An 18,716-nucleotide genomic window follows, 5' to 3' on the forward strand; every position below is an offset into this window, starting at 1 on the left:
TACAGCAGCCATAAAAAAAAAGATAAATGAAGCCACTTCTTTTGTCTCTCTATGGTGCTGAGGGCATGTCCAGAAAGGATCCAAGTCAGAGTAGCATTCTACCAAGATATCCAGTTGCTTTCCTGATTCTTTTAATCGTGAAAAAAAATCAATCACAAATTTGTAATCCTTGTCAAGATACACGCATTTCTCAAACACCTTCACACTTCCTAGATAAAGTGGACTCAGACCACAGATCACCTTACTGGAGGTTCTACTAGCCTTTTTTTTTTTTATGAGGAAGATTAGCCCTGAACTAACTACTGCCAATCTTCCTCTTTTTGCTGAGGAGGACTGGCCCTGAGCTAACATCCATGCCCATCCTCCTCTACCTTATATGTGGGATGCCTGCCACAGCATGGCTTGCCAAGCAGTGCCATGTCCGCACCCAGGATCCGAACCAGCAAACCCCAGGCCACCGAGAAGTGCCATGTGCGAACTTAACAACTGCTCCACCGGGCCGGCCCCTCTACTAGCATCTCTTAAAGAATTTCTTTGCCACACTCATCTTCAAGAATAGAATCATCACATATTTCGTCTAAACGTCCCTTTTTTTTAAGATTTGTACTGAAATCTCTGAATGCATAGAAAGCCTTCCATAACCCTCCCAGCAAATCCGTAGTGAGGAACTTCCTAGCTGGTTATTACCTCGACCAGCTGCAGCCCCAAATAAACCACAAAGCAACAGAAGAATGAGATGGGACATGACATGTGTGAGGTGAAAGGGCTACATGCTAATTTCAACTGCAACTTACGAGTTGACATGAGCAATTTCAGTGAGATCAAAAACAGATGGGAAGAGGGAGTGTGGATTTAACAATTCATTCGACAAACTCTGAGAGCCTACAACGTCCCGGCCCGGTTGTAGGCATGTGGGTTGTGTCTGATAACAAAAGATGAAGATTCCTGCCTTCATGGAGCTTCCATCTCAGCTGGAGAAGACAACCACAAATAGTAAACGTAATAGGTAGAAGGCGATGAGTGCCGACAGGGGTCGAGCAGAGCGGGAGAGCACCACTCAAGTTGCTTAATTAGTTGGACCATCTGGGTAATTCTTGCCAGGAGTGGGAAATGGAGCAAAGGCTGGTGAGTGAGGGAATCAATCATGAGGACATCTGGGTGAAAAGCACCTCAAGCCCAGCGAACAGCTAGAGAAAGGCCCTAATGGGGGTATGTGGCTGGTGCGCTCTGGCCCTGCAGGCAGTGGGCCGAGGCATGGAGATCTGTGAGGGGTCACATCTCGTGGGGCCCCCCAGAGGCATCAGCATACTCAGAGGCGCCCTCCCTATGCACCACGGAACACACCTGGGGGTGTTCTCTACAGTGAGACTACAAAGTCTAGGGTGGACCTCTATAAGTCCATAAAATAATCCTTCAGTTCCAATCCTAGCAATCTTTTCAGAACTTCACTTCCTCCAAGCTCTGTCTGCACACAGAGGGAAAGCATTGGAAGTCTTTGTCAAAGTTACTGAATAGGGTGAAGAAGTCACACTCTTTCACAATCAGTAAAAGTCACGCGGAGAAGGGAGGCAAACCGCCCTCAGGAGGAAGCAAGCCCTACGCAGCGCGAAGTCGACCGGGAGGGCTCCAAGTCCAAGAAGACAGCCCAGGACACTCAGCAGCTGCACTCCGACTCCACTTTACTGTTAGCTGCCGTCCTGACGCAGAAGTGACGGTCACAGGAGGTGAAAACCAGGAGGCATGAGAATGAGGACACTCTGGTGTCCCAGCTCGCTGGGTGTCCTGAACGACAGTCCCCTTGCAGGTACGTCCACAGTTGGGCTGAGAGCAGCCAAATGACCAAAGCCCGCTTTTAAAAACTCTTTCAAACACAGTAATAAACTGGCATTCTCACTCAGTGGTTACGAATGCAGGCCCCAAAGTCTGTCTGTGAACCTGCAAAGCAGAAGTCCTGTCTCACAATCCTCGGCGACCCCATCAGGATACTGCCATCCTGACGGGCGCATCAGAAGCCAGCCTCTCCTCCAACAAGGGACAAGGCTGCCAAGTCAGAGCCTCAGGCAGGAAGACTCTGGGAGGTACTCGGTCGTTCCCCTGAAGAAATGCTACTCTCCTGCAGTGTTCTCTTGTTTCATTGTTGAATTTCTTCTTTCAATGGCCTTTTCTATTTCAGCATAAAGGGTGACAAGGCAAGAAGTGACATGAAAAGGCCCTGTAAGTGGCTGAGACGCAAGCTTGAGTACAGATTTGTAAGAGGCAGGATTACTACTATCAACCTTCACCTAGTTACCTGGATTTCTCATATAAATGCTGGTTGCCCAACCACAAGCTGTACCCTGGCTCCAAGGAGTTCTCAGAGGCCCGGCTGCGTGACTCCGACCGCCCCGACACCAGCCCCGCTTACCAACCCCCGGAGGAAGGGCCTCTACACCAACCCCGTCCGCAGACCAGGACAAAGATCCTACACACTCCTCAGACCGCAACCCTCAGATTAGCAATGGGTTCTTTCAATACACATCCGTTGAATAACCCGCAATAGATTTTAACCAAAAAACTACCCCAACTTTATCAAGACATGGAACTCTGTACCCCAATTGCAGGAGAAAGACAGACATAAAAAGTATATAAGGTATATGACAGTGAAGAGGGGTGTGGAGAAATGGAAAGGAGCGGGCAGCACGGCAGAGTGATGAAAGCCGGGCTCTGCAGTCTGAGAAATCTGGGCTCCCACCAGCTGGGTCACCTCATGTAAACAGCCACCTCTCCCAGGCTCCATTTCCTCCCTGTAACTGGCCTGCTATTAGTTCCTCCCACACAGGACCACTGTGAGGACTAAACGAGCACTCATGGAAAGTGCTCCGCAGTGCACTCGGTGCAGAGCAGTGAGCTACTGCTGTGAAAACAGTGACAGTGCTAACACCTGCTCTGGAATGCGCCCATCGCACGCGAGCCCATAATTAGGTGTTTTATTCAAAGTAGCTCTCAGCCAAAACACGCTGAAAACTGGAATCCTCCAGGTTCCCACAGTGTCTGCTTCCATCTCCACACATCTTGAAATTTTTCCACTTGTCAAGCCCCTACCCTGTGAGCTTCTTGAAAGCAGGGCCTTATTTTAAAATTCTTCAGAGCCCCAGCATCAAGCAAATATCCTGACACAAAGAAGATAATGAAGAAGAGGGTGGAGAGATGGACAGATGGATGGATGGCTGGAAAGCAACTGAGGCGGCCAGGAAGCAGGGAATCAACGTTTTTTCAAGCCTAAATAGCTAGAGTGAGAAGTAAATGGTGATAAAAGTGAAAACAATTAGGGAAGTCTGGAGGGAAGACCAGAGTGGAGCGAGGAAAAGAAGGCCTTCAGACCCGCAGAATTTGCGATGTGAGGGAAGGTCTGAGGGGAACGCCCGGTGGGCCGCTGAAACGCAAGAATACAGCTAAAAGTCAAAACATCCTCTTAATTTCAGCCACTAGGGCTGGTGGCAACTGCATTTCAGGGAAGCAGAGAACATAAGAGAAAGTAACTTAAACTAAATGGCAGGTGCTGTGTATAAAAGCCCAAACAGAAAACGGAATAAGAGCTCCGCCCTATCGAGGTTAGAGCTGTAGTATCTGAGTACCAGGACTCAAGACTGGCTCAGGATCGCTTGCAAAATGCGTGTAAGGCGGTCCATCAACAGTCCTAAGGCCCCTAATTGCAAACGAAGCCCCTCCCTCCCGCAGCCCTCCAGCGCCACCCTCTCCCCGCCCACGTGCAGGCCAGCTCCCAGAGGGAGATAACTGATCCCCGCGTCTCCTCTCCAGACCGCTCTCTCCTGGGCATCCTTGCACCTCTTCTCAACCAGCAGGGATCTCGCCCCTTCCCTGGGCTCCACCGCCACTCACGCGCTGATAACTTCTTGAGCTCCAGTTCCAAATCCAACTGCCTAAACAGACCTCTCACAGCGGACGGTCTGTAAGTACCTCAAAACTCCACTCTGTGTGTCCAAAACTGAGCTCCCAGGTTCACCTCTAGACACTCCGTCTCAAAACTCTCCAAGCAGTGGCCCCGAGACAGAAGCTGGCAATCACCTGCAACCCTGCCCCTATCCGTTGGGCGCTCTGTCCCTCCCAAAGCCTGGTAACCAAATCCTACCGATTTTAGGTCCTCCACCCGTCTTGTCATTATTCCTCCCTTTCTCCTCCTCCTCCAAAGGCCCTCATCCTCTAGGTCACCTGGACAGCTGCAACAGCTCCCCAGGGATCTCGCCGGTGCCCATCGGAACCACACCAGTCAGAGGAATCCTCCCAAAATGCAAAGTGAGCGTCGTTCACCACCCCCCATGGCCCAGAGAATAAAGTCCTTGGTAACACACAGAAGCCCTCACGACTTCGCCGGGCCCCCCCAACGCCTGCTCTCAGGCACACACCACTTGCGGTGCCCCAGGGGCCCAGTTACTCGGCGCCTCCTGGCTCTGCTCATTCTCTCTGCCATATTCCCCTGGTCAGCACCAACTCACCTTTCAAACTGAAGCTCTCCTGCAGATTTTCCTCTGCCCAACCCTCATCCGCCCCAACTCCAGACAGGACCGCTCTCCTCGGACTACCTCAGTTTGTCATGTCCACCCCTGCAACATCCACTCTGACACTCTCCTTCATAGCGTGCTTCCACATCTGTCTCCGTCTAGGCTCAAAGCATCCGTGACACCAGGGGCTGCACCGTCCACAGTGGTTACTAACGCTTGTTGACTGAATAAGCACTTACAAATTGCTCACAGAAACCAAAACTGCAAAAGTACTACTGAGGAGGAAAGTGGGTTTTTTTGGTTTCTTAGTTTGTTTGTTTTGGGAGGAGGAAGACTGGCCCTGAGTTAACACCTGTTGCCAATCTCCCTCTTTTTCGCTTGAGGAAGATTGTCCCTGAGCTAACATCTGTGCCAATCTTCCTCTATTTTGTATGCGGATTGCCACCACAACATGGCTTGATGAGTGGTGTAGGTCTGTGCCTGGGATCCAAAACCCACGAACCCAGCCCGCTAAAGCAGAACACACCAAAGTCGACCACTAAGCCACCGGGCCAGCCCCAAGGAAAGTTTTTTTAATAGCATTAAACCAATTCCATCATTCATACCCAACACTAATAATTACAACATAGACTGTAACATGGCCAGATAAAGTCATGCTTCTGAAATAGAAACCTTATGGAAGACTCAAAAAAAAAAAGTAGAAAACATGAAAAGACTTGACTAAGGAAGGTAACATCCTGACCCTTGCTGAAGGAGTCAGGCATCACAGAGAGCAGGTCATCACCACCTCACCAGCAGAAAGCAGACAGACACCACGTTCCGTGATCCTGGATGATCAAGAGTAACCAAAATCCCCTACACAGCCTTCAACCTATATTGTGTTTTTTTTAGTCAACGAAAAGAGCGAAGCAAAACAACATTACCAGCAGTTTCAGAGGATGTGGGACTCACTTCTCGAACATTTCTAAATAATTTCCCACCTCCTCCATGCCTCTATTATTGCAGCCGAAACTAAGCAACAACAATTAGAGAGACAATCCAGAAGCAGTGTGGCAATGAAGCAGACAGACAGGTCAGGCCAAGAGCCCTTCTCCAGGGGCCCACTGTCCACGCCTTTCATCTTGGAGGGGAGGAGGAAAGGGCGCAGAGGCCTCTAGCAGAGCAGACGCCCCCCCCCCCCTTTCCAAACTCTGCCTCACAGTCCTGTCGCCCCTCCCCCAAGTGACCCATATGCTTGCTCTCACTCTTGAAACGAGAAACAAGAAAGCACTCTCCTGGATCTTACTGTAGGACTACCTGATCCTAAAGGCGTGAAATATATAAGAAAAAGATCTATTTGGCAAGACTGTTTTGGATTAACACACGGGACACTTGGAAAGCAGTAGGCATGTGCCTTAAGACCCCACAGGATGAACTATTGATCATCATAACCCAGACCGATAAGAGCTCCTCAACTCACGATTTCTCCTCTAAAGGAAACATACTGTACTTGGCCAGAAGACACTATTTGAGTTGAGAGACCTTCGATCTTTAAAAGATAAATTAAGGAAAGGTAAATAAGTGACAACTACCATTGGTCAAAACCTGACCCAAATCCCAGTCAGAATGAATATATATTTCCCCCGTGCTACAAATAAGAGAAAAACATAAACACTTGACTTGATACAGGCCATAAAAAAAGAGTTAATCTCAGTTAAGTAAATGAAGAAATCATCGTCCCACATGAAGAGCCAGGTCATAATACACAATGTGCAAATACATATAATACACAAATATGCAAAAGAATTTTTTTTCATCCTGGCTAGTAATCAATAGATTTAAAGAGGTGCCATTTTGTAACCATAAAATTGGTTTTTTTTAAAAAAAAAAGCTTTCAAATGCTAATCCTCAGCAGTGGCACACTTGCAGTGACCCTGGAACATGTACCCCACACATCACTAAGAACAGGGTAAACTGGCACAGCCCTTTTGGAAAGCAAATTGGCACCACGCATCAAGAATTCTGAAAATGTTTATACCCTCTGACAAGTTAATGTCACCCCTGGAAATCTACCTTAAAGACCATAAAATATGTAATTATGGTAACCTTATGTTCCAGATTTTCTAAGACAGCCCTGACTTCATATAATTGTATTCTTTTCAATAAAGGCAAATCATTAAGTGTATAAATTTGAGAACAATGAAAGTCATCAATATCAGAGAAAAACAAAGCAAATTGGTTTGGCATGGAGTCAAACGCACACGAAAAAGTGTTCCTGTTTCTGTTTGGGATGGAGACTGAAGACAAAAGCTCAAGCTCATTGAATGGTGACTTTTGCCTCAGGGAACCTGGTGCAAGCTATTAGTCCCTCAACAGTTGCTAGGCTGCTTCTGTTGGGCCCCAGGCCCCATGCTTGTTCCAGAGGCACAAAGACGAAACAGCAAATCTCCCCGGAACGCCACGGGCTCCCACTCGCCGTCCTGCAGCAGGACCCACGCATGCCACTGCCCACACCTGACTTTATCCGCTGAGGACGGAGGCTGTGCCTGGTTAAGATCAACATCTCCGCTCTCTCTTAGAAGCTTATTTCTTAAAGGCCAACTCTCCCTCACACTGCAGAAGAGGCATAAGTCTGAAGCCAATAAAAAGCAAGAGGAGGAGAAGCTGTGTTCGAGAAGTAAAGGCCTTGAGTGGCACCACGAGTTCAATAATCTTAAGAAGCTATGCTCGGAGAGTGGAGTATCTTGTCATCACTGTGACAGAGAATCATCACACTACTATTTCCAATGTTACTACCAGATGACCCTGCCCATCTCTACCTCAGGACCTGTCCTAAGAGAGGCGGACAGCACGCTGGCAACCTCTGGAACAGCCATTCCTGGGGTCAGAACCGTCTGAGAACGTGATGATAGCTAAGGACCCTCCAAAAGTGCACATTCACAAAAACTTTCACATAAAGTTCCAGAGGAGTCCCATGAAAAGGCAGGTTAAAATGTCTGCTCAAGTGCAGAATCACCAAGAGAAACTGAGTCTTCTCTTGGGCAGGGTATCCCATAAAGGAGAAACACTTCCTCCCTGTGCAAATGGGAACTGTGAAGCCCAGGAAAGACAGCGTTCTAACAAGGAGATAACGTGACTCTAAAAAAAAAACAACTTCCCAATTATGTCACATTCGTAAAGAAACTGAGGGAAACAACCAATCGGCCACAAGCGACACGAACATCTCTCTTAAAACGTCAATTATTAAGCTTTTAGAAAATGACTAATTCCACATTTTCCAAAGAAAAATAAGCTTTAAAGTGACTTTGGTTTAACTTCCCCTCCATGGGCCTTCGTAGTATAGTCCATCACACTGCACGTGGAGCTTGAGCCATGCTGTACCTGTCTGGTGAGTTAGGAACCTCAGAAGACACCATCGGTATTGCAGGAGTGTCTGCAGGAAGAAGCTTCCGTAGTCAGTGGGGGATCTACACAGGACACCAAAGAACACAGCGCTGAGAGAGGCCTTGTTGTTAGTGTTCAAAATTCTCTTTAATTGAACAGGGAAACTAAGACTCATCCTCTGTCTTCAGCATACTACAAATGAGTTATGTTCCAAAAGTTTTTTACGCCAAAGTGGTAGCTTGGAAAATCATAACCCATTTCCCCAAAGACACAATGTTAACACAGGGGTGCTTTCCTAGGCTGACTCACGCAACAACGGAGGCTCTGAGGGCGCCTCTGGACACGGCCTTTCGCGTGCTTTAGAGTCTGCGCCACACATTTCCTTTTGAAATGTGGCCTCCGAACAGCTGTCTTATCTCTCAAGGTTACTTCTCTGTAAAACCAATGAGGAAAATGGACAGTTCTGGAGCCAGAGGCAAGCCTTGAAGAACTGGGAAACTCATTCTTCCTATGACCATCTTCAGCTATTAGCTCCCTTTTGTGTGGTGAACCCTATGGGTGGGGAATCTTCCTGAACTCAACCTTTTTTGGTTCCTCCAAAATACAAAGAAGATGATTTTTTTTAATTGTATAAAGGGGAAGAATAAATTTCTTTCTCATCTTTATGTGCTGTCAGCCGAATAATGGCCCCCAAAGATATCCACGTCCCGATCCCCAGAACCTGTGAACACGTCACCCTACACAGCAGAGGGGGATCACTGCCGCAGAACTAAGGATGCTGATTCTCATGCGGGATCATCCAGGCGGATCCAATGTAATCACAGGGTCCTAAGGAGAAGAGGCGGAGGTCAGAGGGAAACGAGAAGATGCCGCCTGCTGGCTGTGGACACGGAAGGCGGCCACCAGCCGGGGGATGCAGGAGGCCTTTAGAAACTGGAAAAGGCAAGGAAACGGATGTTCCCCTAGAACCTCCAGAAAGGAACAAAGCCCTGCAAACACCTTGATTTTAGCCCGCTGAGACTAAATTTGGACTTCTGACCTCCAGACTGTAGGATAGCAAATTTGCGTTGGGCTGAGCCACCAAGTTTGTGCTAATCTGTTCCGGCGGCCATAGGAAATGAGTATATCCTGCTTCCATTTACCCCTTTCAAGCACAAATTCATGTCATGCCTGGTGGCAAAGCAGTCACTGTATTAAAAGCAACCAGACCGACAACTTCCTGTCTCGCCTGGCGGGTAAGAACACCAGGAGAGGGCAAGAAGAAAGCCTGGCAGAACACTGCGATGTGACAGAGATTAAACGGCAAGAGAAGGTAGAGAAAACAGCAGCAGGCAACGCTGGACAAGGCTTCTCACGGGCAGAAAGAGAGGTCTGGAGGGGCCAAAAAATCCTCTGGGACCAGCCAGTGGATGATTTTTTTGTTCAATCACAAAAGAAAAGCACACACACAGCTTTTACTCGGAAGGCAACCAGGGGCCATCTGACAGGGACCCCTCCCTAACCAGCTTTGGACTTAGGCACAAGTGGGTCTTGAGAGCAGCTGCGCGCTCAGTGTCTGCAGCTCAGGGTCAAGTTGCAGGTCATAAACCCACCTCTTCACCAGTCAACAGCTTCTCAACACTAACCCATAAACAAACAGATAATCCTAACAACCTGTGTTAGTCACTAAACCAGGATCTGGTTCCATTTAGCCACATAAGCATTTTAAATTCTGCAGGATCTGTACTCTGCTCCCAAACCACGCAAGTTCACCACCTGTTCTATTTGCCATTCTTTCTTAAATTCCTCTCGAATAAAATGTTAATTAACTAAAGCATCTCAAACAACCTTTGCAGCCCCTGCAATTTCAAGCCACGCGAGGGAGGAACGCCCTCGCTGACGGCCAACAGTTTCCAGGGTAAGGTTAGCAGGGGGAGAATTTGGAAACTGTTCGTTTTTGTCAAGTTTTCGCCGTCCGTGTGGTGTGATCACTATGCCGCGTCTATGCGCACCGCCGAGAAGGCAAACTTGAGTTTTCCTGCACGCACCTCCAGGCTGCCCAGACAGCGCGCTGTACCGGTAGCCTATTTAAACCTAACGGTGGTCAGCATAACTAACCCGGCCCTCCCGGGTGACCAGTGGCCGGGCTCCTGGCCCCCGACAGCACCCTCAAGTCACCGGTAACTTGGCCGCAGAAACGTCCCCAGTGGCCTGTCCGCTTCGGTTCGTTGGCTGCTTTCCCGTTTCCGATTCTGAACAAAGGCACGGACCGGGGCACACAACTTGCCAACACCAAGGGGCCAGAAACTATGGAGAACGCGGCGGGGACGCAGGGGACACGGCACCTTCGGGGGCACCGCCGGGCCTGCGCCGGGTGACAGCGGCCGGCGACCCCGCCCCGGAGACCCCCGCCCCGAGACCCCGGGCCGGGCAATCCCGAGCCCTGCGACCTCCGTCCCGGAGACCCCGGTCCCCGCCTCGGCGACCCAGAAACTGCGACCCTGGCAACCTCGGCCCTGCGACCTCCTGCTCCCGCCCCGGAGACCCCCGGCGCCCCTCAGCCCTCAGCCTCTCAGGCCCCGGCGCCCCCCGCCCTGCAGAGGCCCCCGCCCGGTCCGGCCGCCCGGGGCTCGCGTCCCGCACCACCGTCCCCGGGAAACGCGAGCCGCCGGAGGCGCCGCCGGGCCGGAGAGGGAGGAAGCGAGGGAGGGGGCGTCCGCCGGCCGGGCCGCCGGCCGTACTGACCGTAGCTGTCGTCCTCCTCCATGGTGCCGGCGCCGGGCTCGCCGCTCGCCGCTCGCCGCCCGCGTCCCGCCGCACCTGGCCCCACTCGCCCCGGCCCGGCTCGGAGCCCCGCCCCCGGCCCCGCGCCCGCCGCCGGCCCCTCGCCTCCCGCGGGGCGCCCCGCCCGCCGCCGCCCGCGCGCGCACCCCGGCACGCGGCCGCTTCCAGGCACGCGCCTGCGCACGCGCGCGCGCCCAGGCTCCGCCCCCAGGCCTAAGGTCCCGCCCCCACCGCCCGCGCGCACGCACCCCGGCACTCGGCGGCCTCCAGACCCGCGCCTGCGCACGCGCGCACGCCCAGGCCCCGCCCCTGGGCCCGCTGTTCCGCCCCCGCGCACGCACACCCTGGCACGCTGCCGCTTCCCGGCCCGCGCTCGTCCGGGGCGCCGCCCCCTCGCCCCGCCCCAGGGCCCGAGGCCCCGCCCCCGCCGCCTCCGCTGGGCCGCGCAGGTTTCGAGTTTCGCAAGGGCGGCTCGGGGCATCCGGGTGGCTCACCCGGGCAGCCCCGCAGCCGGCAGCCGGGCCGCCCACATAGGCCCAAGGTCGCGTCCGGCCGCTGAAGGGCAGGGTGGTCCTCGCTGACGTCAACCTCGCGGGCCAGGCCTGCCCCAGCTGGCCAGGGAGGGCCCGGTGGTTGGCCAAAGGCTGCTGAGTATTTGAATTCGTTTATTTCTGCTGTCTGAACCGTAGCACAATGAACGTCAGAGTTCACTGCTGAATTTACCTGGGTCAGGTTTCAAAGGGAGGTGCCTCATCTCCCAGCGTTTCAGGATTCCTGATTCACGCATCCATTAAATGCTCCCGTTTCTAGACTGCTCCCTACATGTTTATTTCCCTGCACTGGGCGGGGCAGTCCCCTCCCACTGGTAAACTGAGCTGACCTTTGCTGAGCCTGGGTAGTGGTTCTGCCCCTGGAGGTTGAGGACCTGCGCAATCCAGGTGCCACTCCTTAATAGATGTCAATCAGTGAAGGGACAAAGGAAAGAATTGGAAAGGCCCTCAGACAACATCCTGTCCCTTGAAGTCTCAGACCAAAAAACTGAAGCCCAAGGAAGTCCCGAGGCCAGGGCACACCTAGGGCTGTGGCAGGGCCAGGTGGGCGGCCCTCCCAGGCTATCACCCAACACGCATGATAAGTCCCACCCACCCCACTGCGTTCCTACTTGACCCTTCAAAATAACTGCTTACAAAGCAGCAAGAGAATGTAAGAAGGGACCAAATGAGACACTAGGAAATCTGGAGGCCTTTCTCTTTGTGACAAAAAGGAAAATCCCAATGCTGCAGAATGGCAGCCCCAGACCCACCAGCTCCCCTGCAGTGACTCATGGCCCCCTCCACACGGCACTGCCTCAGGAACTCCATGGAGATCCCAGGACCTCCAGGGCCTTTTAGACCACTAAGAAAAGAGAGGAAAAGGTACAGAATTCTTCCTTGTGGGCTCCCCTTAGTCCAATTCTATCTTTGCTGACTTCCCGGCTGCAGCCCGGCTGTTCCTTCCTGAGGACATCAGCCTCATCGACCACCTTGATGGCCAGATGTAGTGTATTTTAATCCCCAGTGCACTACCTTACACTTGTCTGCTTTAAAAAACTCACTGATAGGGGCCGGCCTGGTGGTGCAGTGGTTAAGTTCGCACTTTCCGCTTTGGTGGCCCAGTCGTCTGCCAGTTCAGATCCCGGGTGCAGACATGGCACCGCTTGCCAACCCATGCTGTGGCAGGCATCCCACATATAAAGTAGAGGAAGATGAGCACGGATGTTAGCTAAGTGCCAGTCTTCCTCAGCAAAAAGAGGAGGATTGGCAGATGTTAGCTCAGGGCTGAGCTTCTTCAAAAAAAAAAAAAACTCACTGATAGATACAAATGCTACATAGAAATATACATGTTCTGCTTTGTGCAAAATCATTTCTTTCTGGAAGGATACACAAAAAAGTTGCTAGAAATAAACTGGGAGGAGAGGAGGTTGAGACCTTTTCATTCTAAACTTGCTTTTTCATTGCCTTTCTCTGCTGTCTGGTTGTTTTCATTTTTTATTTATTTATCTATCTTTTTGTGTGTGAGGAAGATTGGCCCTGAGCTAACATCTGTTGCCAATCCTCCTCTTTTTGCTTGAGGAAGATTGTCACCGAGCTAACATCTGCGCCGATGTTCCTCTATTTTATGTGGAATGCCGCTACAGTGTGGCTTGACAAGCAATGCTAGGTCTGTGCCGGGGATCTGAACCTGCAAACCCCAGGCCGCGGAAGCAGAGTGCACGACCTGAACCACTACGCCACTGGGCCAGTCCTGGCTGGTTGTTTTTAAATATGTGATGCATTACTTTTTGTTTTTTTTTTTAATTTAGAAAAATAAAGAAAAATGGCACTCTTCTAGCCACTCCCAGATGCAAAAGCTCTTTCTTAGTTTGGCGCTAGCCATAAAAATTATGAGCGCCCCAGCCGGCTGGGACATCAGGATCGCTCATGACACAGGGGTGTCCGGGCCTTCCTGGTGCGTGTACCACCGGATGCCTGAGCACCACATGCTCTACCCAGGGGCTGCTGGAGGACAGCTCAACCCATGGCCCTGGAGATGTCCCCGAAGGGTCACGGGAGCTCTCTTGGACTGTCTCCATCGGGGGGAGAGGTGTGGCTCCTCACAGCAGCCTATCTCATTACGGGCCAACCCTAAAATAGGCCTCCCAGGACTTCTCAATTGTTCTAGACAACAAAGGAAAGTAATTTCCTCTCATAGAAAAGGAATAAATGAATGAGGAAACTCAGTTTGTGCGTTCATTCATTCCAGATCTGCTCCTGATTAGCCTTGGGACCTGGGCCAGCACCTCAACCCCCCGGACCTGTTTCCACCCACAAAATGCGGCTTCTGCCAACGGATTTGAGGTTTCCACCCAGAACTGATCTGTAAAGTGACAGACCTGTCACCATCTTCTGCTCGACTTCCACACAGCTGATAGTACTTCGGTTCGACGAGATGGATGGCAACAGATCAGCCTAAGGAACCCTAATCTTTACGTCCCATCAGGGGTGTGGCTCTGGCCCACCCTTCTGGGGGCTGAGAAAATTGTCCGTTCACAAACAAACACAGGTGCTAATCCCATGAATGGACTGACCCAGCCTTTGGTGGAGAACCTGGGTGTCTCCTGGAAGTCTAAGATGGTCTCTATTTCCTTAGGCACATTCTCTACATGTCTCTCTCTCTCTCTTTTTTTTTTTTGTGGAAGATTATCCCTGAGCTAACATCTGCTGCCAATCCTCCTCATTTTTGCCGAGGAAGACTGGCCCTGAGCTAACATCTGTGCCCATCTTCCTCTACTTTATATGTGGGATGCCGCTTCAGCATGGCTTGCTAAGCGATGCATAGGTCAGCACCCAGGATCCAAACTGACGAACCCCAGGCTGCCAAAATGGAACATGCAAACTTAACTGCTGTGCTACTGGGCCAGCCCCCTCTCCACATATCTCTTTTGAATAATTCCAAAAACTAGATACTTCTCTTGTATAGATTAGCCTTCTCCTAAAAGGTTCATTCTAGTGGATTTATGAGCTTAGTCTTCACTGATTTCACCAGGTTGTCTAGTTTACAGGTGACATGAGAGCAGGGAGTCACATTTTGGCCCCAAGGTGTCCTTGTGTTTTGATGTGCGTGTTCAGTGATTCAGCTGCATTTGGTCCCTACTGGCCTGGCCTCAGGAGCCCTCAGAGCCAACCCGCTTTGACCTGGGGGGTCTGCCTTCATCACAGGACAGCACTGAGCTCTCCCCCATTTGCCACCCTCTCCGTTCATCCCTCCTACTCTCTAACCTGAGTCCCTGGAAGGTGCGAGGTGTTTTCGAGCGGCCTCCTGCCCTTGACAGTATACAAGTGTCCCTTGCCACCTGAACTCTTGCTCAATAACCAAAACTTAGGAAGAAAAGCGATTGGGGTACCACGTTATTTCTCACTTCCAATACTCCAGAATTGCCCTCTGAAGTCCCAAACCCAGTACCTCTGGATGGAGGGGTGGGGGGCCTGCTGTGCGGATGCTAGTCACTCGATGAGCATAGTACTTGACTGTTTACAAATTCCCTTAACTTCACATTGTTTCATTCCAACAGGGTTTTCAAACAGCAGGTCCTGAATCTTAGTGGTTGAGAAACCAATCATCATTAGATGAAGAGAAGATAGAAAAAAATCGGCATCTATTACATAAAATAAGGGTAGTGTTTGTTTTGGTCATGTATGAATGCATGCAAGTGTCCATTGGGTAGGGATTTAAAACGCACTTCTGAGCACAGGTCACTGTCAGAGACACGCCGTTATATGACACTCATGATGGAGGTATCATTAGATGAAATCTGTCTACCACAGATTTGGAAACTGAGGCTCACAGAGGTCTCAGTGCAGACTGGGAGCCCCCAGTTTGGCTTCACTCGCTACTTGTGTCCTGCGCCCTGGAGCATAAGCAGACCTCGAAGGAGAGAGGGGCGGGGAAAGGGCAGGCGCGCTGGCGGAGCATCTGGACCTCCGCTCCAGACTGCTGGTTCTGACCCAGATCTCTCCCCTCTTCAGAGACCCTTGAACACGGGCCGGGGCTCTCTGCCGGCCTCTCACTGCCATCTGTCTGTCCTCCTTGGTGGGTGATCCACCTAATGACTATTTTAAGTTGATGCTTCCCTTCCGCCATCCCTGCCTTACATAATAATCTCAGAAGCAGAATTACGAAAGAAGTTTTCTAAGCGGAGGTAACCCGAAATATATTTGGGGTTGGGAGGGGCCAAAGGCTGAGAAGGGCCTCAGGAGAAGGCCTGCTGCACGAGAAGAACGGGCTTTGCTGGGCCTGCTAGCCGTCACCTGCCCACTCCCACGGGAGCCCGTCCTACTCCCTGAGACCAAGGTCAAAGGGTGGCCGAGGCAAGGCAGCAGCTCTTCTTCTAGAAGACAGCCTCTGACCCCTCCCAACCCAGGCGAGTGGGCCGAACACAGGGTTTAGACAGGCATTGAGTTCCGGGGTCCTCAATAAATACAAGACAGGGGGCCGGGCAGCTCGGCCTGGAGCCATCCTTGCCTGACTCACCAGTCCTGCAGTCTGCACTCAGGGGCAGGAGGCGGTGCCCTGGGGAAGAAAGGGTGCTTCACACATGCAGGACACCGCACACCGGATCGCTCACGCAGGCCGAGATTGGGGTATTGTCTCGCTTTGAAAACCCCCAGATTTTATTTTGCTAAAGCTTGCAGTTCCTTCTATGTGTGAATGGCACTTAAAATCTGTTTGTAATGGAACTTGATTGTATCCAGCTGTCACCAACTGTTCCCATGCCGCCCAAAAGACGGCTGGCCACGTGCCATGCAGTTCAGGCTTTCAGTTCAAATAGAGGAGCTAATGCTCTAGTTCCCGCCAGACTTTGCCTAAATGTTTTCACTTGCGAGAAAAACAAACAGGGGGGCAGGGGCTCGGGCTCAGAGAAGGCAACATCGAGGAGAACTGGTGCAAGGACGATGTCTGAGCCAGCGACATCGACGGAGGGTGGGCTGCTGGATTTGTGAGCAGAGTCCAAATGCATGGTCACCGACCATGCTCCCTTAAGCAACTTTTCCAGAGCAACTCAGTCAGCAAAGATTTCCCGGGTGCCTGGAAGTGCTGGGCGCTGCTGGAGGCAATGAGCACTAATCCCTGCCAATGGGAAGTATCTGCCTATGGCCACGTAAGACAGAAAACAGAGGAGTCATACATTTTAAAGGGGAGAAAGAAAAGCTCATTAAACACAGATAACTTATAATATTGCAAGAGCAAAAAACCACGTAAGGTACATTTTAACAATCCCAACCGTTAGCACGGGGTGATGAAGCCTGACACACTCATTCAACATCGCCCTGAAAAAGTCACTGGTTTAAGTGAAGCCCTGTGCATTCCCTACACGCCTTTCCTAGCAAGTATTTGCCATGTACTTCGGTTCTGTTTGCTAAAATCTGGTCCAAGGCCAGAAGGAGAAGATGATGATAAGAAGCCACCTAAATACCTAGAACCTGCTTAAGGGACAGAATTTTTGTGACCGCGTTTCTCACATGACATGGAATGGATATGCAACAGCGCGTCCTGCCACTTCTAATCACCATCCTCCAAAATGAAGCGGACAGGGAGAAGCACCAGGAAAGAGGAGCATGCAAGGCCCACGGCCTGAGGACGGGTTATGACCGCTTCAACCGAACGTCCGCATGTCACAGAGGACACCCAGAGAGGGGCCGTAACTGACCCATGTCCACGCTGTGAACTTGAGGCAGACCCCCGATTAGAACACGCGTCTTGATTCCCAGTCTGGTCTTTCCATCGTAGGTCATGACTCCAACCCGACTCGACTGTAATCCTTTTAAAGCAGGAACAACATGCAGCAGCTTGTCCTCGAGAAAGCAACTGGCCTGTGCAAAGGCTGTGCTCCGAGTAAGCACGCTCCTGGCTCGGGCACCGCACAGAAGTCCATCTCCTTGACTCTTAGAGTGCTTTCCAAGGACCACATTATGTCGTATTGGACAGCTGCCCAGAGGTCCGCAGGGGCCCACAGAAGACTGAAGAGGCAGGATGGGTCTAGATCACAAATACAGCAGACTCTGTATTATCTGACAGGTGGTGGGAAGCCTTACGTCGGAACGATTTGATTAGGGTTTCTTGTCTTGAAAAACTGTCAAGAGGCCAGGAAATCAGAGCAGGTAGCAGGTCGCCTGGAGGTTGGAGAACTGGTTAGAAGACTATTTGAGTCCAGGAGAAAAATGATGTTGACCCAAACTGAGAGGCAGGCAGCGGGGGTGGGAAAGAGAAGGAATTTCAAGACAGCCAGGCAGAAAGATCAGGCTTCCATCACTGGCGTGTGTGGGAGTAATGGGAGGGGGTGCTGGGCGGGGGGGGCAACCATGTTTCTGGCTTTGGCAACAGGGTAGGGTGGGCCCCCAGCCACGGGAGGGACACAGGAGGAGCAGGACACAGACAAGAGGAGCGCAGACAACATAATGGATTCAGTCTGGGCTGTGAATTTGCCAGGAGGGTACCCAGCTGAAGACATTCAGCGGGATATATTGATCGGACATTGGGATGTTTGATTGGAGTTGATCGATTCTGGCTATATCTACGCGTCTAGTGCTCATCAGATGCAGCAGATTTAACATTTAAGGGACAGAAAAAGAAGAGGTTTTTAGGGAGGGGAGGTGTACAGTGTCAAGTTCTAAAAAGAAGTCATGGCAAACGCCCATCAGATTTGGGCACTGGGTCACCGAGTGCAGCGATGAGGGCAGAAGGCAGACTAAGGACAGTGGAGAAGGAAGCAGGGAGAGCAGACTGGAGCTTAGCTGAGGGAGAGGGTGGCTGGGAGACACGGAGACAAGAGGGCTTTCTGCAGGATGGCAGACACCTGAACATGTTCACGAGGGATGGAAGGGGGAAGTGAGACAGGAGGCAGACAGGGGAATTACTGGAGCAAGGTCCCCCAAACAATGCAAGAGGTTGTTCTCAAGAGCACGGGGTGGGGGGGTACCAGCCCTACAGAGGGCCACCTCTTCCAGCATCTAGTCTACAGTGGAGGTCCCCACAGAGGGTCAAGAGGAACAAGCTTCCGTCTATACATTTGACTTCCTTCCCAAACTCCCACCCCTATTGACCACTCCATATGAGAACCATTGATCACGGCCGCGAGTCTGAGTGTGGTCCCCACCCAGCAGGATCAGCATCCCCTGGGAACCCCAGCCCAGACCTGCTGAATCAGAAGATCAGGGGATGGGGCCCAGCAACCTGTGTTCTAATAACCCCCCGGTGATTCTGACGCTCGTTTCAATGGGACACAACAGACCAGAAGGGGGTTCTCAGCGCTAGCTGCCCAGTAGAATCACTCAGGAAGGTTTTAAATGCCAGTGTCCAAGCCTCGCCCCCAAGGATGCCGATTTTGTTCTCGTTAGTACTAAATGCCCCTCCCCGGTGATTCCGCCACTCCGTGTTGGAGCCACCAGATCAGAGGGAGAAAAGAACAGATGGAGATGGAGAGAAACTGGTTTCAGTTTCATTTTTCAGTGTTTTGTTTTATTTTGGAGTGGGAGAGGAATTCTTTTTTTTTTTTAAAGATTTTATTTTTTCCTT

At 51.3% G+C, this 18,716-nt stretch overlaps 1 protein-coding gene across 1 annotated transcript in view; it reads right to left on the bottom strand.

Annotated features, from left to right (window-relative positions):
* Positions 1-10,743, bottom strand: part of CYTH1 (cytohesin 1) — an 81,463-nt gene extending 70,720 nt beyond the window's left edge. The window contains exon 1 of the mRNA XM_070483737.1: positions 10,587-10,743. Within this exon, the coding sequence (XP_070339838.1) occupies positions 10,587-10,608 (22 nt within the window). The 5' untranslated portion in view covers positions 10,609-10,743. The remainder of the gene's footprint in view (positions 1-10,586) is intronic.
* Between the last annotated feature and the right edge of the window lie 7,973 nt (positions 10,744-18,716).

The sequence above is a fragment of the Equus asinus genome, chromosome 13 (genome assembly GCF_041296235.1).
Source record: "Equus asinus isolate D_3611 breed Donkey chromosome 13, EquAss-T2T_v2, whole genome shotgun sequence".
NCBI classification, from domain to species: domain Eukaryota; kingdom Metazoa; phylum Chordata; class Mammalia; order Perissodactyla; family Equidae; genus Equus; species Equus asinus.